The 21,734-nt window shown below is 42.5% G+C and overlaps 2 protein-coding genes across 5 annotated transcripts; both read left to right on the top strand.

The window, feature by feature from the left end:
• The first annotated feature begins 1,843 nt into the window (after positions 1-1,843).
• LOC125294275 (tripartite motif-containing protein 16-like) lies at positions 1,844-8,907 on the top strand. Its single transcript, XM_048242815.1, has 6 exons — positions 1,844-2,517; positions 5,454-5,549; positions 5,761-5,994; positions 6,272-6,431; positions 6,558-6,617; positions 7,911-8,907. The coding sequence occupies exons 1-6, from the start codon at positions 1,912-1,914 to the stop codon at positions 8,423-8,425; spliced, it is 1,671 nt and encodes a 556-aa protein (XP_048098772.1). The 5' UTR covers positions 1,844-1,911; the 3' UTR covers positions 8,426-8,907.
• On the top strand, positions 7,994-21,048 carry LOC125294281 (H-2 class II histocompatibility antigen, I-E alpha chain-like). Of its 4 annotated transcripts, none has more exons than XM_048242824.1 (4): positions 7,994-8,047; positions 18,839-19,087; positions 19,847-20,131; positions 20,757-21,048. In XM_048242824.1, exons 2-4 carry the CDS (start codon positions 18,892-18,894, stop codon positions 20,870-20,872), a joined length of 597 nt encoding a protein of 198 aa, XP_048098781.1. In that variant the 5' UTR covers positions 7,994-8,047; positions 18,839-18,891; the 3' UTR covers positions 20,873-21,048. The 4 variants fall into 4 exon arrangements, with proteins under 4 accessions (XP_048098781.1, XP_048098777.1, XP_048098778.1 ...); XM_048242820.1 differs by lacking the exon at positions 7,994-8,047 and adding an exon at positions 9,064-9,270; XM_048242821.1 differs by lacking the exon at positions 7,994-8,047 and adding an exon at positions 17,916-18,392.
• Positions 21,049-21,734: the final 686 nt, after the last annotated feature.

The following is a 21,734-nucleotide window of genomic DNA, read 5'->3' as shown; positions in this document are numbered from 1 at the left end:
AATAATACTAATAAAAAGGCTTTTGCATTCCCAAAACAAGTATATTTTATTAAAAATGTGTGAACGCTGAACTCTGAAAATGTAAAGTTCTCAAACTATGAGAATTTTAAGAAGCGCTGAAGTGGTCTGAAATGACCACCATTCTAACTTTCACTCACCTGAACTTGTGCCCTCTTTTAGGCCTATGAACATTTGAACGAGTGAATACAAAATAGAAATAATTATCCCAGAAAGATGACTTGAATAGAAGTTAGTTAGTTATTAACAATTAATTGATAAACTTGTACAATACTTTGAGCACTGATGCAGTCAGCATAGGCCTCTTACATTGTTTGCAGGAAGGCCTACATTTCAATCCGTTTTTGATGGCAAACGCGAAACAGCGCCAAAATAACCACCAGTGGACAAAAAGAGTATTACATGTGTACTGTTAAGACTCGCCACAGAGAATGAATGGGGGAATTGCGGAGGTTATAGTTTGACCAAAGATGGTTAAGGCGGAGCAAGATACTTCGTCGTAGTTCATGTCTATGGGCGCGAAATGGGGATCGAATCCTGTCTGCATAAAGAGGCGTGTCGATGACGTATTGATGAGCATACGTTGCAACCGGCCAACAGCAGCGGCATAAATAACCGGCGCACACCTGACATAAAGTCGATTTTCTCCAGACTGGAATGCTCAAAAATGCTAAAAATGTACCTGAAATGTTCAGAAGGGTTTGAGGATCATGAAAACGTGACCGAAATTCACATTCCTAACTCTATAGAACCAAGACCTTAGCATATGTGGTAAAATTCTGAGCTATGCCCATAGACTTCAATGGAGCAGTCGCTGCCTCTGCTCTGCATAAAGGGGGATTTTGCCCCCCCCCCCCCCGTGCGATCCGGGTTCCCGGAAGTGGCTCCTGATGAAATATCTTGCTCCGCCTTAACAATCTTTGGTTTGACGATGTCGTACTCCCGTGCGGGCTGGTTGCTATATAGCCTACCACGGACATGTTTTGGGGGGCCACCCAAAATGAAGTGGCGCGCCGTAGTTTGGGGACCACTGCTTTACAATATGTGTTAAATCACCCAACACCATACAACGCCTTGTTATAATCACAAATAGGGCTTAACCTGTTTCATCCCCAAGGGCAGTTATTCAAGGTGTTCAATTTAAAACAAGCTGTCAATATTGCACATCGCAATATATGTTACTACATGCAAATACATATAATTTAAATATATATTCAGAAGTTTGTTTTCTAGCCTATAGGTTTATTATATGTTTTTGTCCCCCTTTGTTTATATTTGTGTCAACAACAACAATAACAACAAATCCCTTGTTTTTCCAAACGTTCCATAGCATTGATGTTATTGATGTAGCTGTGTTTCAGTCTTCCGACCATTGTAATTGTTTTATAAAATAAGCCCACTATATGGCACTATTACTTGTTATATCAAACCCATGAACAGACGGTATCAGAGCCCGTCTCTGACGGTATCCCGTAGGCTACCGTTGTAGCCTATTTTGAATTACTAAATTCTGAGATAAGCAGGCAGTTTACCTTTAAGGAATGTGTTTGCCAATTCGCATCAGCAATTACGTTTGACCAGTCTACACTATTTTGTTTTAAGATCATTCATGCTTATCCAACATTAACCCTGTGATAATTTGCTTTGTTTTAAATGTAGAGCAAACACACAAAAGCAACTAATGAAGCCTATCGTGAATCGACGACTAAACTCTGGTAATCTTTGTCAAGTAGCCTAGTTGGGTTGGACCATAGAGACTGTGGGTTGGACGGTGACTCACACAACAAGGAAGTGTTTTGCAAGGTATCCACGCCCATTACTAAGAAACGAAACTAGTGTGTTTACGTTTGGCAGATAGGTGTTGTCACTTGCGCAGCTTCGTAAAGGCCTTGTATGCGCTCAAAAATAATGGCAAAAGCGACTCCAAGTAACCAGGACCTTTTTACATGTCCTATTTGTCTTGATCTACTTAAGGATCCAGTCACTCTTTACTGTGGACACAATTACTGCACGGGCTGCATTAAGGACTGCTGGAATCAGGAAGATCAGAAGGGAGTCTACAGCTGCCCCCAGTGCAGACAGACGTTCACTCCAAGACCCGTTTTAAAACGAAATAATATCGTTGCAGAGCTTGTGGAACAGTTCAGGAAGAGCAGAATTCAACCTGTTGTTCCTGCTCCTGTTGTATGTGCTGGAGCTGGAGATGTGGAGTGTGACGTCTGCACTGGGAGAAAACGCAAAGCTGTGAAGTCCTGTCTAGACTGTCTGTTGTCTTACTGTGAAACTCACTATAAAGCTCACAATGAACTCCATCCTGGACGAAAACACAAGATTGTTGATGCCACTGGTCAGCTACAGGAGAGAATCTGCACCCAACACGAGAAGCCTCTGGAGGTGTTTTGCCGTACAGACCAAACTTGTGTTTGTTTGTTCTGTGTGATGGATGAACACAAAGGCCATGACACTGTGTCAGCATCTGCAGGGAGAAAGGAGAAACAGGTAAGGACAGGAGTATAACATGGTTATATGGTGTAACTGGAATGGAGCAGGCTAGACTCATCCTGTGGACAGCAAGTTAGAGAGTGAATAACAGTAACATACAATAAGAATAACAACGGCATAAAATCCCTTCTCTCAATTGAAGTCATAAATTCAGATGGGTACAGCCTGTAATGACAGCCTTCTTAGTCATTGGCTCAACAGTAACATTCAAAATCAAGATCAACACCTTGTGTTCATGAGCTCACTCTGATGAAGCAGTTTGCGCTTGAGGAATTGTCTAACAGGCCTAGTAAATCTATACAGTATATATAGTATAGTATAGTATATAGTATAGTATAGTATATATACATATTATTGGTTCCAAAACGCTATATCCTCCATTTTAGTGAATTTTCAGAAATATAGATAGATATATTACTCTTCATATATGGGTAGCCACTGTATGAGCAGCAGCTCATAGGCTGTAGACAGGCCATGTTTGTTTGAGGCTAAACTGAAGGCTGGCAGAGTTGTGTGTGTCCAGTGACAGGCCATGTTTGTTTGAGGCTAAACTATGAAGGCTGGCAGAGTTGTGTGTGTCCAGTGACGGCAGGGCCCTGCTGGACCCCGGCTGAGAGTCGCCAACTGTGGCTTCGGTTCCTCGTTTCTCCTCCTTCTTCCTCTGCGGTTTTTGTGATGTCTCCCGCAGACCGTAGCCCGCTTGTCAGCTCAAATCCGTGCGATCGATCGCCATATTAAAACCTCCATCAGCTCTCGGAGCAGCCCGGGCCTGCAGCTGTTTCAACACGCCCTCCACCCCTCTGTCTGCTGGGACACTGAGCACGACCTCAAATGCCAGATCACTTGTCTCTCTTTTCTCATAAACTTGTTTGTAAGTTATGGCTATTTAAACTTGCGCATTAATGTTCAAATTAATGATGCACTTTTATCTGTCTAGTACAACTGATGGCACTCTAGGGTTTTGTAAGTGAGAAATGATGTTGCGAACATAAAATACAGCAGAAGTTAAAGTGAAGCTGGTCATGAAATATTGCAGTTAAAGGAGAAGTTCGGTGTGATATTGACCTAAAGTGTGTTGAAACATGATACCGAGTGTGAACATTTTTCTCACAGCTCATCTGGGCATGTCCCCTGCACTCCGAAATCTGGCGCTAGTTAGCCGATGCTACCAACAGGTTTTCAATGGGGGTGCCTCTGGCATCGGGCTAGCCATGCAAATAAATCACTGTTTTACACCATTTACGAGGCTCAATGTATCTCCACACTTCATTGGTAGACTTCCGAGTGCCCTGACATTTAAAACGAGACATTGAAATATTTGAAAAAGCACTGGTAGTTTATTTACGAGACGATTTATACAGACAGTACCTTCAGGAAGTTTACCGTTAAGCGCCATCTTGAATTTAGTCCGCGATAAATCGGCGGCGAGTACAAATGAACAGGTATGATAAGGGATCAGATTCCAAAAAAAATTATGTGGAAATGCATGGATTCTAATTGCTTCCCTCTGTCTGCTGGGACACTGAGCAGGACCTCAAATGCCAGATCTCTTTTCTCATCAACTTGTTTGTAATTTATGGCTATTTGAACTTGGGCATTAATGTTCAAATTATATGCACTTCTATCTGTCCTATACAACTGATGGCACTCTAGGGTTTTGAACGTGATAAATGATGTTGCAAACATAAAATACAGCAGAAGTTAAAGTGAAGCTGGTCATGAAATATTACAGTTAACACCTCAAGATAAAAATGGGGTTATTTGCTTTATTTTCCTGGCAGCTAGAAAAAAGTCGGGTTTATGATCAGGGTTCTAAATTAACACCCGCCAACCCGTCAAATGCGGGTTAAAATTAATTTTGGCGGGTGTTAAAGTTCATTTAGAACCCTGTTTATGAATGGTTTCAAATCCTCTGTCAGTAGAAATCATAGATGCCTACTCTACTAGATGGCAACCACCCAAAACCAATTAGGTGGGGAAGCAGCAGGAGTGTGACCAAATCAGTAGCTGTTACGGTCCTCAGCCCCAGCTGGTGACCAGTGTGTGCAGGTGAGGTGAGTTTGGGCTTGAGAGGATTGGAGCTGCAGGAGGATGTTGAAGCCTTGTTGATGCTCCTCGTGCTAAATTATGTGGGTCAGTGCTTGGTAATGAGGAGCGTTGCAGATCACGGATTTAAGAGGCTTCTCTCAGAGTAGTGTGAGTGTGTGTCTGAGTGTGTGTGTGTGAGTGTGTGTGTGTGTGTGTGTGTGTGTGTGTCTGAGTGTGTGTGTGTGTGTGTGTGTGTGTGTGTGTGTGTGTGTGTGTGTGTGTGTGTGTGTGTGTGTCTGAGTGTGTGTGTGTGTGTGTGTGTGTTTGTGTGTGTGTGTGTGAGTGTGTGTGTGTGTGTGTGTGTGTGTGTGTGTGTGTCTGTGTGTGTGTGTGTGTGTGTGTGTGTGTGTCTGAGTGTGTGTGAGTGTGTGTGTGTGTGTGTGTGTGTGTGTGAGTGTGTGTGAGTGTGTGTGCCGTTAGAACATGCTGATGGTGCAGCTCATCCTCCCCCCTCTCTTTTTTCTCCCTCTTTCTTCAGCTCTTGCCCTTCTTCTCTCTGCATGTCTTTCTCTAATTGGTCATTCTCTCTCTCCCTCCTTCTCTTTCTCTCTCTCCCTTCTTCTCTCTCTCTCCCTTCTTCTCTCTCCCTCTCTCCCTTCTTCTCTCTCCCTGTCTCAATCTGGTTCACATATCCTTCATACACTACCGTTCAAGTCACTTAGAAATGTCCTTGTTTTCATCATTAATATTGTAAATGACTGTTGTAAAAAGAAATGGTCTTTAATGCAATATCTACATTGCCCATTATCAGCAACCATTCATCAATGTTCCAAAGGCACATTCTGTTTACTTATCTGATATCATTAGTAACTGCAGTGTGGATGTGATGCATTTGTTCAACATAGACACACTTGGGAGAGACCCAGAGGAAATTTCAGCAGAGAATCCTGGAGAGAAAGAAGGAGCTGCAGGAGCTGAGGAAGGCTGTGGAGACGCTCAAGGTGAGTACTGACCAGAGGTGAAGACAGCAGCTGGTTGTTGGACGAGCCATATACAGCCTCAGTTAGGGACAATAGAGCTCTCGTCCAGTTAGCGAAAGAGGAGTAATGCTCAGTCACATTGCAGTTCCTTTAAACGGGCAACAGGCTTTGTGGAAGAGCTGAATGAGGGCTGCTTTAGATGGATCACGTGTCTTTATGTGTCTGGTATCAGAGCTCTGCACAGACAGCAGTGGAGGACAGTGAGAGGATCTTTACTGAGATGATCCGCTCCATTGAGAGAAGGCGCTCTGAGGTGACAGAGCTGATCAGAGCTCAGGAGAAGGCTGAGGTGAGTCAGGCTGAAGGACTCCTGAAGCAACTGGAGCAGGAGATTGCTGAGCTGAAGAGGAGAGATGCTGAGCTGGAGCAGCTTTCACACACAAAGGACCACATCCATTTCCTCAAGGTAACTGCTGATAGGTTATGAGGGCTCAGGATGTGCTGATGGCATCAATCTACCTTACGCAGCACCTTAACAGACCCCATGCCCTTTCACATCTGTAAAGAATGTTTTTTGGTTAATGCTCATATTTTTTGGCTATCAAGACCTATGAATGGTATTTTCATACTGTGATTATGATCTACTGAGACCTAGTCAATATGAGCCATCCCTAATACCTGTTTTCTGACTAGTCATGTGCACTATACTGATATTGTCTCTCTTTGTCTTTCTCTGTATTTAGACTTTCCAGTCAGTGAGCAACACACCTGAGACTAAACATGTGTCCAGTACCTGTGTTAACCAAAGCCTTTCTTTTGAGGCTGTGGAGAAATCTGTCTCCTCACTAAAGGGGCAGCTGGAGGATTTCTGCAAAGAGGAATTCATGAAGATATCTGCAGCAGGTTGGTCACACTCCTGACATTCCTGACATATGCTGTAAATTTACTTAAAAAAAAATAAAACAATTGACATTACACCTCTTCTGTAAGTCAGTGTAGTTTATGATATGATTCTTTCCATCTCAATAGTGACTGAAGTCCAGGCTATTTTGCCTTCTGAACCAACAACCAGAAAGGAATTCCTACAATGTGAGTTTTGTCACAATCATACTTCAATATTCCAGATCAAAAGTCAAATTTCATTGCAATCAAATTTTCAGAATAGTTGACCGGGCTTGGGTAGATGAGTTTGAAGATTGGTGCAGGTCCAGTTGGTACAAAGAAAACTAAAGAAATCATATTTGACTTTAAAAGTGGGAGTTTCATGCACCAGCTGATGACTATTGAGGGGGAAGGGATTGATGTGCTAAGAGAGTAAAAATACTTAGGAACAATAATAGATGCAAAACTATCATGGAATCCCCACTCATCTACAAAAAGAGTCTGCAGCAACTATTCATGGGTTTCATCAGGTCCCTTGCCAATGATGTATAAAATCAAGCACCTAGTTTATGAATGCAGACTGCATGGTGCATGATTTTATACACCTGTGACAAGGGACCTGATTGACCAAGATTGCTGGACAACAGTTAAATTGTCTGACCATGACCGGTGAATCCAGGGTGGTGAGGAATTTAAGAGCAATTAGTGGTGATGCGCAGGAATGAATGCTATGGTACGCACACCCATCTACAGAATAGCCTGCTGTAATGGGATACTGGGCAGAGTTGGGACGTTATGGTAGGCCAGCTTAGTGTGAATCATACTGTAGGTGTGAACACACACACAAGAGAAATGCTCTCTCGTTGTAGAGTAGCCTGATGGTACGCATAGTGCGTATGGCCGTACACCTGCAGGTGTGCCTGCTGATGCGCTACATCCCCTTTTCCAGGTGTAAGAGGTGCTGCCATCAGGCAGAAGGTATAGGGTGCTGTCCTTCTAAACCAACTGGGCTCACAGATCATTCATCCCTACCAGCATTACACTGCTGAATAAGCTAGGAAGGGAAATTTTGATCCTCACTGTGTAATGCTGCTCTCTGGTATTATATTAAAATGCCACTGATGATATTGCACTTTACTATTGATACTGGTACTAATGATACTGAACTTTACTATTTAATAATGTAGTGATACTTGTGTATGTTGTCCATTGTTTTTGTGTGAGGGTATGGGAGAGTTTAGTGGTTGTCTGTTATCTATCTGACGAGTGGAATGGTGCAAGATGAATTTCGGAAAGGATCAATACCAATCTATACATCTTTCACAAATTTCACTATACATATGTAGACAACCCCTAACATGCATTCATCCTGGGGTGAAAATATATAAAGTCTGACAAACACACACACACACACACACACACACACACACACACACACACACACACACACTCACACACATTGAAGCATTCTGTCCTTTGTGTTTTCTTCTCCTTCATCAGATTCCTGTCACTTCACACTGGATCCAAACACAGCTAATGGAAAACACCATCTGTCTGAGGGGAACAGGAGGGTGGAGGGGAGAAGAGAGCTCCAGTCATATCCTGATCATCCAGAGAGATTTGATGAGTGGGAACAGGTGCTGTGTAGAGAGGGTGTGTCTGGACGCTGCTACTGGGAGGTGGAGTGGAGTGGGGAGGTTAATATAGCAGTCTCATATAAAAGCATCAGCAGGAAAGGACGGGGCAATAAGTGTCGGTTTGGAGGTAATGATCAGTCCTGGAGTCTGGAACTCTACAGCTGCATCTCCTATTTCTGGCACAATAATAAACACACTGAACTCCCTCTAGTGGCCAGCTCCAGAATAGGAGTGTATGTGGATCACAGGGCAGGAACTCTGGCCTTCTACAGCATCTCTGACACAATGACCCTCCTGCACAGAGTCCAGACCACATTCACTCAAACACTCTATCCTGGATTTTATGTAGGTAATAGATCATCGGTGAAGCTGTTGTGAGTATTCTCAGTTGAGTATTGGTCTGGTATGAGCCAGGCTAGGACCCTGCTGCAGTAGGAGGCATTAGTGTTTCAGCTTTGGGAACTGGGGTCAGACTCCTCACAAACACATTGAGGAGAAGGAAGGGTACGTAGTGTAGTGTAGCATAAAAGTCCAAGTTCAGTAAAATGGTCAGTAGGGTTTTGTAACATTAAAATAAAAGTTTGAAGATTTCACTTTCACACAACTCACTGATACAAACAGGTGTTGCTCTTTGCACCCACTCAATATGTCGAAGAAAACGTTTTGAACTTGTATATCTTATTTCACTACATTGATACAGACCAAGAAAAATAAGAAAATATTTTTAAAATACTCATGTACTCATGTAATCAGCTGTGAATGTAAAGTCAGCTTCTGATTGTTGTGTCTGTCTTTGCCCCTGATTGGCAGATTATCATCCTGTGTGAAATCAGCAGAATATAAAAAAGCCTTAAAACCTCTGTAAACAACTCCAGACTGCCTCTGCCACAAACACAAATACATTGAGCTGATATTTTTATATAAATGGGCGGTAGTCATTCAGACATGATGGACTTTTGTTTTTCGGTACTGGAACAATAACAGACTGCTTGAGGCAAGTAGGAACTGTCTCTTGAGCCAATGATGTGTTAAAGATATAAGTGAACACAGGAAGATACAGAATGTTGTGTGTAAGTGTGGGTGTGTTGTACATCAGCCTGTGAGTCTGATGGACGCGTCTCTGAGTCTGACTCATTCTGATCTGCCAGGAGCTGCTGAGGGACCCGGTGGCCTTTCCCTGTGGACACAACTCCTGCATCACATTCAAGGTCTATTTTTAAATGGTAAATAGTTACATGGTCCAAATCATTTTTAGGCCCCTATCGTGCACTCAAGCGCAATTGACTTTGTATATACTGCCGCTTTTGTCTTTCCTAATTTGCATTCAGCGCATATTGGAATTTTCCCTCCACGGTAAATGAAGGAATGCAATTGCGCTTAGGGGGGCGTTTCAGAGAAAAGAGGAGGCGTGTTCTGGCGCAAACGTTCCCTGGTGATATTTTGCAGTTTCAGAAAACAATTCCACCACAGACCAGGGATAACCTGGTCTAAAGTCAGTGGCACAAATATTCAGATGCTATTTTAAGGCTGCATACTGTACATAGCGGGCGCCTGCAGGAAGGAATGCTATGCACACCGATCTACAGACACCCATGCACACATGGAAATATTCAAAGCCTTGATAATATTTGTCCGTTTAAACAAACTGACATGTGGACGTAAATGTAAACTTGATGTCATTCATCAAATTGAAAACAATAAAGGCAGATGCTGTTTGCACCCATGGTGTCCATAGCCAGCAATGATATTACCTGTAGTACCTGGTGATCATTATGACACCCTGTGAATTAGAGTGCGGATCGGGCCGCAAATTTCTGTCCGAATCCGGCCCGCGTCCGACAGAGTTGCGTCGGAACCCGACCCGAACCCGACAGGCATTTTCATTTTTATGTCCGAACCCGACCCGAGCCCGACGCAGATGATGCCTCAGTTATTCCCATGCTAGTGATTAAACGTTCACGTTTGTGGATAGCCTGTCTTTTTAGCCCATTAAACGGAACACACAACAAATTGTGTACAGAATCAGATGGCGTGCACGCGCGGAGGTCACACACAGCACATTAACACAAGAGGCCCAAGCAAGCATAGCCTAAATAGAATTCTTGTCTTACCATTGACGAAAAGTCTTAAAAATGAACTGCAACAGTCGTTGAAACTACAGTGCCTCTGTCACTGATCCATGTGCAGCATCGACGTCAGGGGCGCAGGAGATATTTTGAAAGTGAGGGGGACCAAATTGTGAACACAAACCCATAGTGAAATCAGATTTCCAGATATCGGATCGCCACCTCTGGCCCACTTTCGACCATCATATTTTAAACTTGCCAGAATATTAAGATAATACCATTGATTGTTTTCAAAATATTGTTTGATTAAAATTGTCAAAACTGTGAGATGAGCACAATGCCAGATCTGCCCTCAGACCAGCTTCTTGCTATGTGCTATGTGCAATTCTACTAATTTTTTTAGATTTATTTTACACTACTTGGGCCAATGGTAGAATACTCTAAAAGCAACATGATGTTGATATTTTATGAAGCCATGAATGAATCATCATGCCTATGATCCAAACATAGACTACATGATCAAATAGCCTAGTTAGGTCTACAGTAACTAAATTGTCTGGTATATACCAAATCAACTCTCCACTATGTGTCTGCAGTTAATATTTATGCAATGTTAGAACATGTTGGCTTAACAAGTTACCAGTCTAGAACACACAGAAAATTGCAACAGAAAGTTGCCTTTATAATCAACTATTTGTTCCAACAGCATTTAAACAAAGCATTTATAAAATTGAAAACATTTGTCCCATGTCTGTGACAGCCAGACGTGACACCGCTAAATTCTCAGCTTGTTTATACCCCACACTGAACGCGTAAGAAAGGCCCATCATTCTGGGGTGTGGTCGCCTACTCTCTGGGATTTATGCACCAAGGTAACTGAAGTATCCAATTTGTGTCTTGAAATTATGTTTGAAATAAATGTCTTAGAACAAAAACTTTGGGTAGGCCTATATACTTGTATTTGAGTGAAAACGAGTTAATCAGTAGGCTAGTTGAGTTTGTTATCAATAAACATAACAGCTAATGTCATGTTGAGCAGGAGATAGGCTACCATAAATCCTCAAATTATGCCGGGATTGATTCTATTTATAGCGGACACAGGGCTCGAATTATCTTTTTTTGTCTTCAAGGGGTCTCTCTATCTCATAAAAGTTGACACACCCGCACATAGCCTAACAAAGGCGATACAATGAAATAGCATAGGCACAAAGTGGCTTTTATTGAGTACAGTATATGCGCCGGTAGGCCTAGGCTTTACCTTGACACAAGCATACAACAGACATAGATTTTTTCATAGAAAATGATTACTTTTAATTAATTTCAACATATTATTGATTATAATAGTCCATATCTCAATTCAATTTCACAATACAAAGAAATAGACTAAACGATTTAGTCTGTGCCATTCTCAATTTCACAACGTAACTCATTTAAACCAGACCACCATCTCAGATAGGCTATCCTCAGTGTCAAACACAATAATGCATGTAGTGTAACTTATACACAGGGGAAAAAGCACTAACTGGCAGAAATGAATAAAGCCAGCCAAACTATGTTCTAGTAGGCTAATGTGTTGAACCGTGGAAAATTAATAGGCAGAACAATTTTGGAGTTTGCACTGAGATATTGTTGGGTAGCCATTGAATATTCCGACATCAGAGATTGCTAACAGGTGTTTCAAAATAGCTGGGAACTTTCCGGAGCTCTGAATGGCAGAGGATAGCTAGATCATCAGACAACACAATCATTGTAGGCTGCATTATGGGCCATAATGTATGGCTTTGTCAATCAACATAGAATAGGTAAAGCGCCAAGTTCAACAGCAAACAGGACTTTTCAGCACGATCAAAACCAATGAGCTAGCCCAATGAACGCCTATGCAAATAGATAAAACACTCACATCAAAGCAGGGTGACTTCTTCAGATTTCTGAGTGCTGTCAAATCGATACGATTTAAGTCAATGAAATAACAACTCTTCTTAATATTTTATTATATTGTTGGTTGGATTAATAAAGTCGTTTTTCCTACCATGGGTCTCCAACACCGTTCTCAAGCTCATTGTCTTGCAGCCCCTTCGAGCTAATTGCCAGAGGCTGAAGCCTACTACATTTAATTGTTCCATTGACTCAAGGCATTCCAGCCTACGAATTTAATAAAAAGTAGCCTACTAAATCATGCATAATTAAACAATAACTCAATTTAGGCTACTTGGCTACGCAAAAGGTTTCTATTACAGCACAACCCCTATTCAATGAATGGCTACCTTGTCTCGCAATAAACAGCAGTGGAAATCCCGACACTTTTTCAACTGCATGAAACATAACAGTGAACCATCAGATATCTCCCAGAGTTCAGTGCCCATCAGTCCCAACATTTAGCAATATAATCAAACAGTCCAAAAGTAAATTAGATCCCAAACCAAACCGAAAATGTAATGCTTTTGATGGCCTACCAGTATGCCGCTCCAAACGAAAAGCATCTCTAATGATGGTTGTTAGTAGACAAACTGGCTTCAGATATCCAACAGAGTGAATATGAGATTGTGCAGTCTTACAGTACTGTAGATGGCTGTGGTTAGTGATGTGATGCTGTTAATGGGGAGTTTTACATAGTTAGCGCAAACCCTATTTATTATTTATTTAGTGTATATAAGGCTTTTTTTCCTTATCAAAAGTGAGGGGGACGACGGCTGTCTCTTCAGCACTGCGTGGGACACATCCCCCACGTCCCCCGTGCCTCCTGCGCCCCTGATCGACGAGGAAATCCTCATCCAATTGAACGAGACGACCTTTTAGCCTACCGGTAGCCTGTCTTTACCACAGTATGCAACGCAAATAATCTTAAAATCTCCTGATAGGCTAACAACTTTTTTAACGTCACCCAAGACTGTGCTTATGTGCATATGTGCGATGTGCATAACCTTTGTTCATGTAGTCGTGAGACGTGACAACACGTGTGCATTTCAGGCGGCATGCACACATGCAAATCTTGCACACAGAAAGAAAGCTATTAGGTCTTTTTTACATTTTACTTTATTCTCAAAAAACAAACGTTTGCATCATGTAAAGCAGACCTGTTGGTTACCCAACATAATAAGGAATTTAAATGTAAAGCTTCCAATGCATATCGCCCCCATGTAACCGAACCAAACCCGACTACAATTTCTAAATATTTTTCCGAACCCGACCCGTCGGGTCCCGTCGGGCTCGGGTCGGGTAGCCATACTCTACTGTGAATGCATGCCAAGTTTTGTGTAATTCCATTCATGAGGGACCATATCAGCTACACACGCACACACAAACACACACACACACACATAGACACACATTCACACACATGCACACACACACACAGGCATGCACACATACACACACGCATGCACGCACATGCACGCACATGCACGCTCACATGTGCACACACATAAACACACACACACACAGATAAGCACACACTCATTTACATACACAAAAGTAGGAGATGGAGACCAATTGACAAGCATGATTTATTTTTGCAGAGAGAATGTGCAGGACTGGGCTGCGGTCATATTTTGTACTGCTCTGCGGTGCATCTAGTTTTACAACCAAATATTGTTTAGCTTTTGACAGAAGCTCACATCATCTTGTTTCTTGCTTATCTGACATTAATTAAACTCAAATTCATTGAAATATTCAAACCTATGTCCAGTCTCATGAGTATCCTGTAGGCCTGTATGTTGTGATTAGTAAACAGGTTGAGGTAGTATTGTGGTTAAACCACTAGAGGGAGCCACCTAATTTAGTCAGAGGCAGATGGCTTCTATCAGCCCATTGTCTTCTGATGAATGTCCATCTCTGTTGACCCAAGATCAAGGTCACGTTGGTATATAAGTATATAAGTAGTTTTATGAGGCCCACTGTGTTTAAATGGTCTGGGTGCTCATAGTTTTATATAGCAGAGGTCCATAATGACATAATTTTGCCCTTGGTGTCACGGGTACGCTGACGACTACGCCACTCCGTCCGGCATCTATTGTCTTTTGTTATGTGTCAATGACAATGTCTTATATGTGGAGCGCTTTGGGTTGCACTCTGTGCATGTTAAATGCGCTATACAAATAAAACTGACTTGACTTGACCTGACTTGACTTTTATGGTGTGATAACACATATCTGTGTTATTTTTTATATAGCAAAGATATAACCGAATACAGGCATGGCCTGTATCAAACTACTTTATTGTAGTCTTCAGAGCTTCCGAGGTGGACTTTGTCACTGTGGAGTGTCCCAGGGTGCGATATCAGTGCTTTGTGGCATAAAGTCTTGTGTGCTCCTGAGCTCAGGTTCCTCTTCACAACCGAAACAAGCCTCTGTCCTGTTGCTGTACATGATGTTCGTGTTTTCAGTTCCTCATATTTAATTTCATTTCATAGTTATCTGGACAAACTAGTCCTCTTTTGGGACGTTCTGGGGTGTTTTCTGAATTGGGATGTTTTGAGTAACTGCTAATTTCACTTCCTCTTCTTAGCTGCAAACAAAATGAGGAACTACCACTGTAGCATCCACCAATATAATAACTCCCCATCTATGTGATAAACCACCAATGTAATAAAAACCTGCACATTTTAAACATAATAATCCTGTAAACATAATCATTTCCCACCAACTGTTGCCTACTGCCAACATAATAAACTAATTTCCCACCAATGAAATAATTATAACGTTTGCAGGAAGTTGATACGTTTGTGAGAATGTTAAAGAAAAGGTATGTAGGAAAACTTCCCACAAATGTAATAAATCACAGATTTAGTGAACTTATGTCTGTGTTATCAGTTGCAGCCAAATTAAGGGTAACTAGTTTTTAAATATAACATACAAGGTACAGATCCTTGACTCTTTTTGCAAAGTTGCTTTGGCATCCATTGTGTTTTTGCCTAATTTATCACCTTTAGTGGAGGCCAAGCAGAATGCTGCATAGACAATCATTGTGTTTCTATATTTTTATAACCTTTTTACTGGGGGCCAAGCAGCTGTTAGTGCACCCATTGTGTTTCTATCGTCTCTTACTGGGGGCCAAGCAGTAAAGCTGCTCTCTATCCTTCTAACTTTATGTTGTTATATCATATTATATCACTATCCAATGATAAGTATAGTATATACTGATCCCGTGAGGGAAATTTGGTCTCTGCATTTATCCCAATCCGTGAATTAGTGAAACACACCCAGCACACAGTGTACACACAGTGAGGTGAAGCACACACTAATCCCGACACAGTGAGCTGCCTGCTACCGCGGCACTCAGGGAGCAGTGAGGGGTTAAGCCTTGTTCAAGGGCACTTCAGCTGTTCCTACTGGTCGGGGATCGAATTGGCAACCCTTTGGTTACAAGCCCGAATAACCGTAACCAGTTGGCCACGGCTGCTATTTGCTCTCCATATTATCACTTTCTTACATACTTTACTCGAGTGTGAATAGAGTGAACTTCTCTATAGATGCGTCAGTGCAGAAGGGAGGGATGCCAGGAGTGTCTGAGTGTGTAGAACACACTGGGGTGGTAACCCAGCTGATCAGAGAGGCACGAGGGAGAGGGGGACTTGGCGGTGTTGTGGCTGGACCTTGCCAATGCCTAATAAGCCTCAAGCGTTTGAGGATGCCTCTGCCCACTGTAAAGCGTTTGAGTATGCCTCTGCTCAACGTAAAGCATTTGAGTATGCCTCTACCCACCCAACATAAAGCATTTGAGTATGCCTCTGCCCAATGTAAAGCGTTTGAGTATGCCTCTGCCCAAGCATTTGAGTATGCCTCTGTCCACTGTAAAGCGTTTGAGTATGCCTCTGCCCACTGTAAAGGGTTTGAGTATGCCTCTGCCCAACGTAAAGCACTTGAGTGTGCCTCTGATCAACGTAAAGCGTTTGAGTATGCCTATGCTCAACGTAAAGCGTTTGAGTATGCCTCTGCCCACTGTAAAGCATTTGAGTATGCCTCTACCCAAGCGTTTGAGTATGCCTCTGCCCACTGTAAAGCGTTTGAGGATGCCTCTGCCCACTGTAAAGCGTTTGAGTATGCCTCTGCTCAACGTAAAGCGCTTGAGTGTGCCTCTGATCAACGTAAAGCGTTTGAGTATGCCTCTGCCCACTGTAAAGCATTTGAGTATGCCTCTACCCAAGCGTTTGAGTATGCCTCTGCCCACCGTAAAGCGTTTGAGGATGCCTCTGCCAGCTTTAACCTCCAGTGCCCTGGAACAAATCAGACCACTTGACCGCTGACTACATGTGACCTTGACCTTTGACCCCACAACCTTTAGTTCCTGATCAGGGAAACAAGGCTTTTTAGTTATTAACTGTGCAACATGTTTTAAAGATACTTAACCTCCCATGGAAGAAACACTCTGCTGTAACAGACGGAACCACAGACGCACAAACAACAGGAGAAAACTGTGGCATTGGTGGAGGCAGAACAACGTCATTTTAAAAGTCACCTTTTTTCTCTTCCTCTTGGCAGAAGCTTTTAGAGATGTTGGATTTAGGTGGTCTGTGTCAGACGCTAATATGAAACCCAAAGATGTCTGCATGGATCCTTTTTTTGTGCTACAGGTTGTTGATTTTCCGAAGAAGTGAGAGGTTAGAGGAGACCAGGGCGAGTGCTCAGTTGTTAATGCTGCACACAAGGCCTGCGTGTGAGACTGTTGGTGTCGTAGTTCTGTTGTTAACGCTCCACACAGGCCCTGCGTGTGAGACTGTTGGTTTCGTCGCTCCGTTGTTAACGTTGCAAGCAGGCCCTGTTGGTTTCGTAGCTCCGTTGTTAACGCTGCACACAGGCCCTTCTTGTGGCCCTGAGTGTGAGACTGTTGGTTTTGCAGCTCACAACACCAGCGTCTCAGTAGTAAAGCATATCCCTACTGCTGTAATTCGGCCGTTGGCACAAGGCCAAATGCAATTACCTTTACCAACCCCACGACCACGAGTGTCATATTGCTTTCATACAACAGTTCCTTTACTAACTAATTTAGGTTTAAGATACAAAATTGTGTTTTCTATCGTTTGTTTGTTCGTTCATCCTCCGCCCACAAAAAAATGTTCTAATGATAGTTAAAAGTATCTTTGGCCTTGTCATTTCTCGTTTCCATGTGACGAAAGTCATACGGCGCTTGCAAGTGAATTCGGAAATATAATCCAAGATGGCGGAGCTAGCTCATAGACGGCAGTATTTCTATATTAAAGGTGCTCTAAGCGATGCTGGGTAGCGTCACTTCTGTTGACTTTCAAACAAAACAGAGAGCTAGCTCGCTACTTCCTCCCCCTCCCTCCCGTGCAATTGAAACTCTCCTAAACGCGCATCTTGTCTGTCATTTGCTGGAACTGTTTGTTATGTTTTTATGAGCTAGGTTTGCCCAGGTTGTTTTTGTTGCCGTTTTTGGAGCCTGGGCTGTCCACAGAGATCACGTTTATTTACAGTGTATACAGGACACAGACAGCTAGCGGTTGGTTAGGTGATGTTTGCAGTAAGTGATATAAAATGTTTTAGCCTAAAAAACGTGTGGCATCACTTAGAGCATCTTTAACAAATAATATATCTCAGCGCCAAATTTATCAAAAAATGCTATTGATTTGCGCTACGGCAGCTCATCTCGACGAAGCAGCACAACTGGATAGAACATCAGATACTACCTACTGTAATGTGTTACTACTCTGTTTGTGTATATCTCATGAGTCACAAGATCTCGTAAGGCAAAACTATTTATATATATATATATATATATATATATATATAACTTGTAAATATAAGATCCTCACACTGTAAGACCCTCAGTTTCATTGGTTGTAGCCCTGTTATGTGTGCGAAGAAGTCGATCTTGTCCATGTTTGCCTATTCAGTGGTAAATGTCCCACAGGATTACTGCTAAGGTAAGGTTTCATTGTCAAATATAGTTAAGTCACAGAATCATACCTTTTTGCCCTCACAATGTATGCAGTAGTGATAAAAAAGATAATTTTATAAAAATGGAATAGTACAGTTAACTAAGTGGTTTTAAACAGTTAATGGAAAATGTAATGGAAAAATAGGCCCAGTCAGTAAATGATATTCAATGTCACTTGATGGAAACTCTGCACTTTGAGTATTTGCCTAGAGACAAATGATGCACTGATCTGATCTCATGATCAGATTGGTTGTTAGATGAGCCCAGTTCTTGTGAAAGAGCTGTGATCTTACTTTCTGTTCAACATTCCTCATGAGTTGCTGACAAGATGACTTTAACAGAGATTTTACTAGTCCTCACTGGGATCATTTACACAGATGCAAAGAGTGAGTAAACAGCCTCTATTTATTTATACACAGAGTAAACTGCCTCTTTTGACACGATACACCCAGAGACTAAAGTGAGTAAACAAGCTTTATTTGCACGATACACATAGAGACTAGAGGATAAGTGTGACTAAACAGGCTTTACTGACACACAGAGACTTAAGATTTACTTCTGAAAGAGAATGCTTTGTGAGTGTTATAGGCTTTAATGAGCAGACAGTAAAATCATGCATAGGAAAGAGAACTAAGAGCAAGACAGCAGAGAGAACTGCAACTACGACTGTAATGTCCTGTAATGACAGCTTCCACTCCCGGCCCCAATAAAACTCCGATCTGATTCACATCAGAATTCAGTGCTACATTCTGGGGGCATGTACAATCGAGCTCACAGACATGTCTCTGAATGATGCAGTGCTTTTAAAACGTTGTGTTGTTGTGTGTTTCAGCTGTTCATGTGGATATTCATGCGTCTGGATGCACAGACTCAGATGGACAGGACATGTATGGACTGGATGGGGAAGAAGTGGCTCACGCAGACTGGGAGGCTCAAAAGTATGTGATGACACTGCCTGCGTTTGCTGATCCATATGCATATGAGGAGGGCACATATGAGCAGGCAGTCGCTAACCAGCAAATCTGCAGGCAGAACTTGGCAATAATCATACAAGCTTATAAGCACCCAGCAGTGGCAGAGGGTGAGTCATAATAACATCACTGATTTATGAAGCATTTAAATTTAAATTCACACACACCCCTCTCTCTGGAACACTTGTCTCTCACTCTTTCAAACATCCCTTACAGCCCCCAACAGCCCATCTTTCACACTGTGGGTAGAACACAGCAACTCCTTTTCTCTGTATGTTTTCAGAGTCCAGTGGATTTGTTTTTAGCAATTCTGAGAGTTCACCTCATGGTGTGTGTATGGTCATCAGCGACCAATGACAATCAGTGAGTTTTATTAGTCTTCTTGTCAGTAATGTTTTATGGTGTGAGCACTTCCAAGAGTTCACCTCATGTTGTGTGTATGTCACTGGTCACTGATGACCAGTGAGTTTTATTTGTCTACTTGTCAGTAATATTTTCCTGCCATCACCCCCCTCCCCTCCATATCCAGCCGCATCCGACCCCCCTTAACAGCCAATCAGACCCCCTCTCTTATTCACTTCACCCCCCCGCCCACAGCCCATCTGTTGCATTGTGGGTAGAATACAGCAACTCCTTTTCTCTGTAAGTTGAGTCGAGTGGATTTTATGGTGTGAGCACTTCTAAGAGTTCACCTCACGGTGTGTGTATGTCATTGGTCACTGATGACCAGTGAGTTTTATTTGTCTTCTTGTTAGTAATATTTTCCTGCCCCCTTCTCTCTCACTCTTTCAACCCCCCCCCCCCCCGTGACATCCCCCAATCTGTCACACTGTTACTGTAATGTTCTCCTGCCCCCCCTCCATCTCCAGTCCCCCCCACGAGCTTCATCTACCCCAGAGATGAGGTGAAGGTGGGCCTGCAGAACTCCCTCATCTGCTTCATCAGTGGGTTCTACCCGCCCCGGGTCAACGTGACGTGGACCAGGAACAGCAAGATGGTGACTCAGGGAGTGAGCACCAGCCAGCTGCGGGTGAATGTTAACGACGGCACCTACAGCCAGTTCTCCACCCTGCAGTTCACCCCTCAGAAAGGAGACATCTACACCTGCACCGTGGACCACCAGGCACTGGAGAGACCCATGACAAGAGAGTTCGGTAAAAGATCAAAGCACATTTCTATAAATCCACATAGTCCTTTAAAATGGCACAATTATGAAAATATAAGTATAATTGATGAATACATATGTTACGGAGATGAATTTAGATGCAGGTTCCATTTTGTTGTTTAAAAAAGGGGCCAACACGATTCGTAATCACCAATCGTCATATAACGCTGAAGAAGGGCATCTTGCACAAAACGTTCGTGGGGCAATTAAAAGAGTTTAAAAAAGAATAACTGTGAGTGCTATCTTTTATTTCTAAAGTGTATTTTGTAGTTGACATTTTAGCAGTGCTACAGTATGGCTGTAGTTGGTATTTGTAGTCAGTATTGCATTATTGTAGTCAGAGGACTAATGTTACAGGTACTGTTGGCTATGATACTGTTACTGTTGCTATGATACTGTTACCGTTGGCTATGCGTTGCTCTCAAGTCAGAATAAAGGCTCAAAGTTGAGTTAGTCAATCATATCAGAATAGCACTGTCAGTGAATGTTAGTAAATACTCCAGACTCATAATTGGATTCTTTCTCTCTCTCTCTCTTTGTGTGTTGTGGGTGTGTGGTGCCTATGTGTGGGTGTGTTTGTGTGTTTTGTGTGTGTGTGTGTGTGTCTTCCACAGATGTAGAGGTGTCTGAGTCCCGTCTCAGTCTACCAGCAGTGTTCTGTGTAGTGGGTCTGATCGTGGAGATGCTGGGTATGGCTACTGGTCTGTTCTTCTTCATCAAGGCAAGATAGTGGAGATGCTGGGTATGGCTACCGGCCTGTTCTTCATCAAGGCAAGATAGTGGAGCTCAAACTGCATCTCTTTGTGGACGTCACTGTAGAGTCAGTCAGACTCTCAGGAAGATGGAGGAACATCGAGACATTGTTTGTTTTCAATGTGTCATAATAAAGAATGATTTGACATTCAAGTGCTCCAGAGAACCCTTTTCTTGAACACTAATTGCACCACTGCTGAGTTAAAGTCTGACATTTCTGTTTCTGTGCCTCTGTGCATAATATTCTAAGGAAGATGCCTCAATGAGAACAAATTCTTACAAATTAAGTGAAAATGATCAAGAATATGTTCACAATGTCCCTTCTGTAAATGTAGTATATTATCAAATGTTTTCACTGTGGCTTTGTACCATTTGTAGAACTGACATAGTTCACACATTGTGGTAGCCTGACGATGTAGGGTCTGGGGACTCACGAGGGGCGGGATAATCGGTTGTCTTTCAAATTCCCTCTGCACGCAATAGGATAGCGCTACAACTCATGAGTCCCATGTGTTTTCCCACCAGCGGAGCTAGTTGGCTAGTTCAAACTTTTGCCAACTTAAAAAAAGGGGTGAAGAATATTCCCCTTGGAAATGAGATACCACCAGCCAACCATAAGGGAGAGCGGGATGATTGAAACACTTGAATTAACGTAATTTACAGAGATCGTACCACACAAGTTAATATTTTGTCACTAGCAACCTGTCTTCTGTCAAATAGGCTATCATTGCATTTTCAGCTCGGAATAAAACAGTTCAGGAATTATTTCAACAACAGCAGAACGTGCCTATGTTCGTTCGTAGCCTACCTCCTGGTCCGGGTGAATGAAACAGGGATGG

This window comes from Alosa alosa, chromosome 5, assembly GCF_017589495.1.
Source record: "Alosa alosa isolate M-15738 ecotype Scorff River chromosome 5, AALO_Geno_1.1, whole genome shotgun sequence".
In the NCBI taxonomy this organism is placed as follows: domain Eukaryota; kingdom Metazoa; phylum Chordata; class Actinopteri; order Clupeiformes; family Clupeidae; genus Alosa; species Alosa alosa.
Note: the sequence above shows the minus strand (reverse complement) of the source record. Positions and strands in the feature narration are given on the sequence as shown.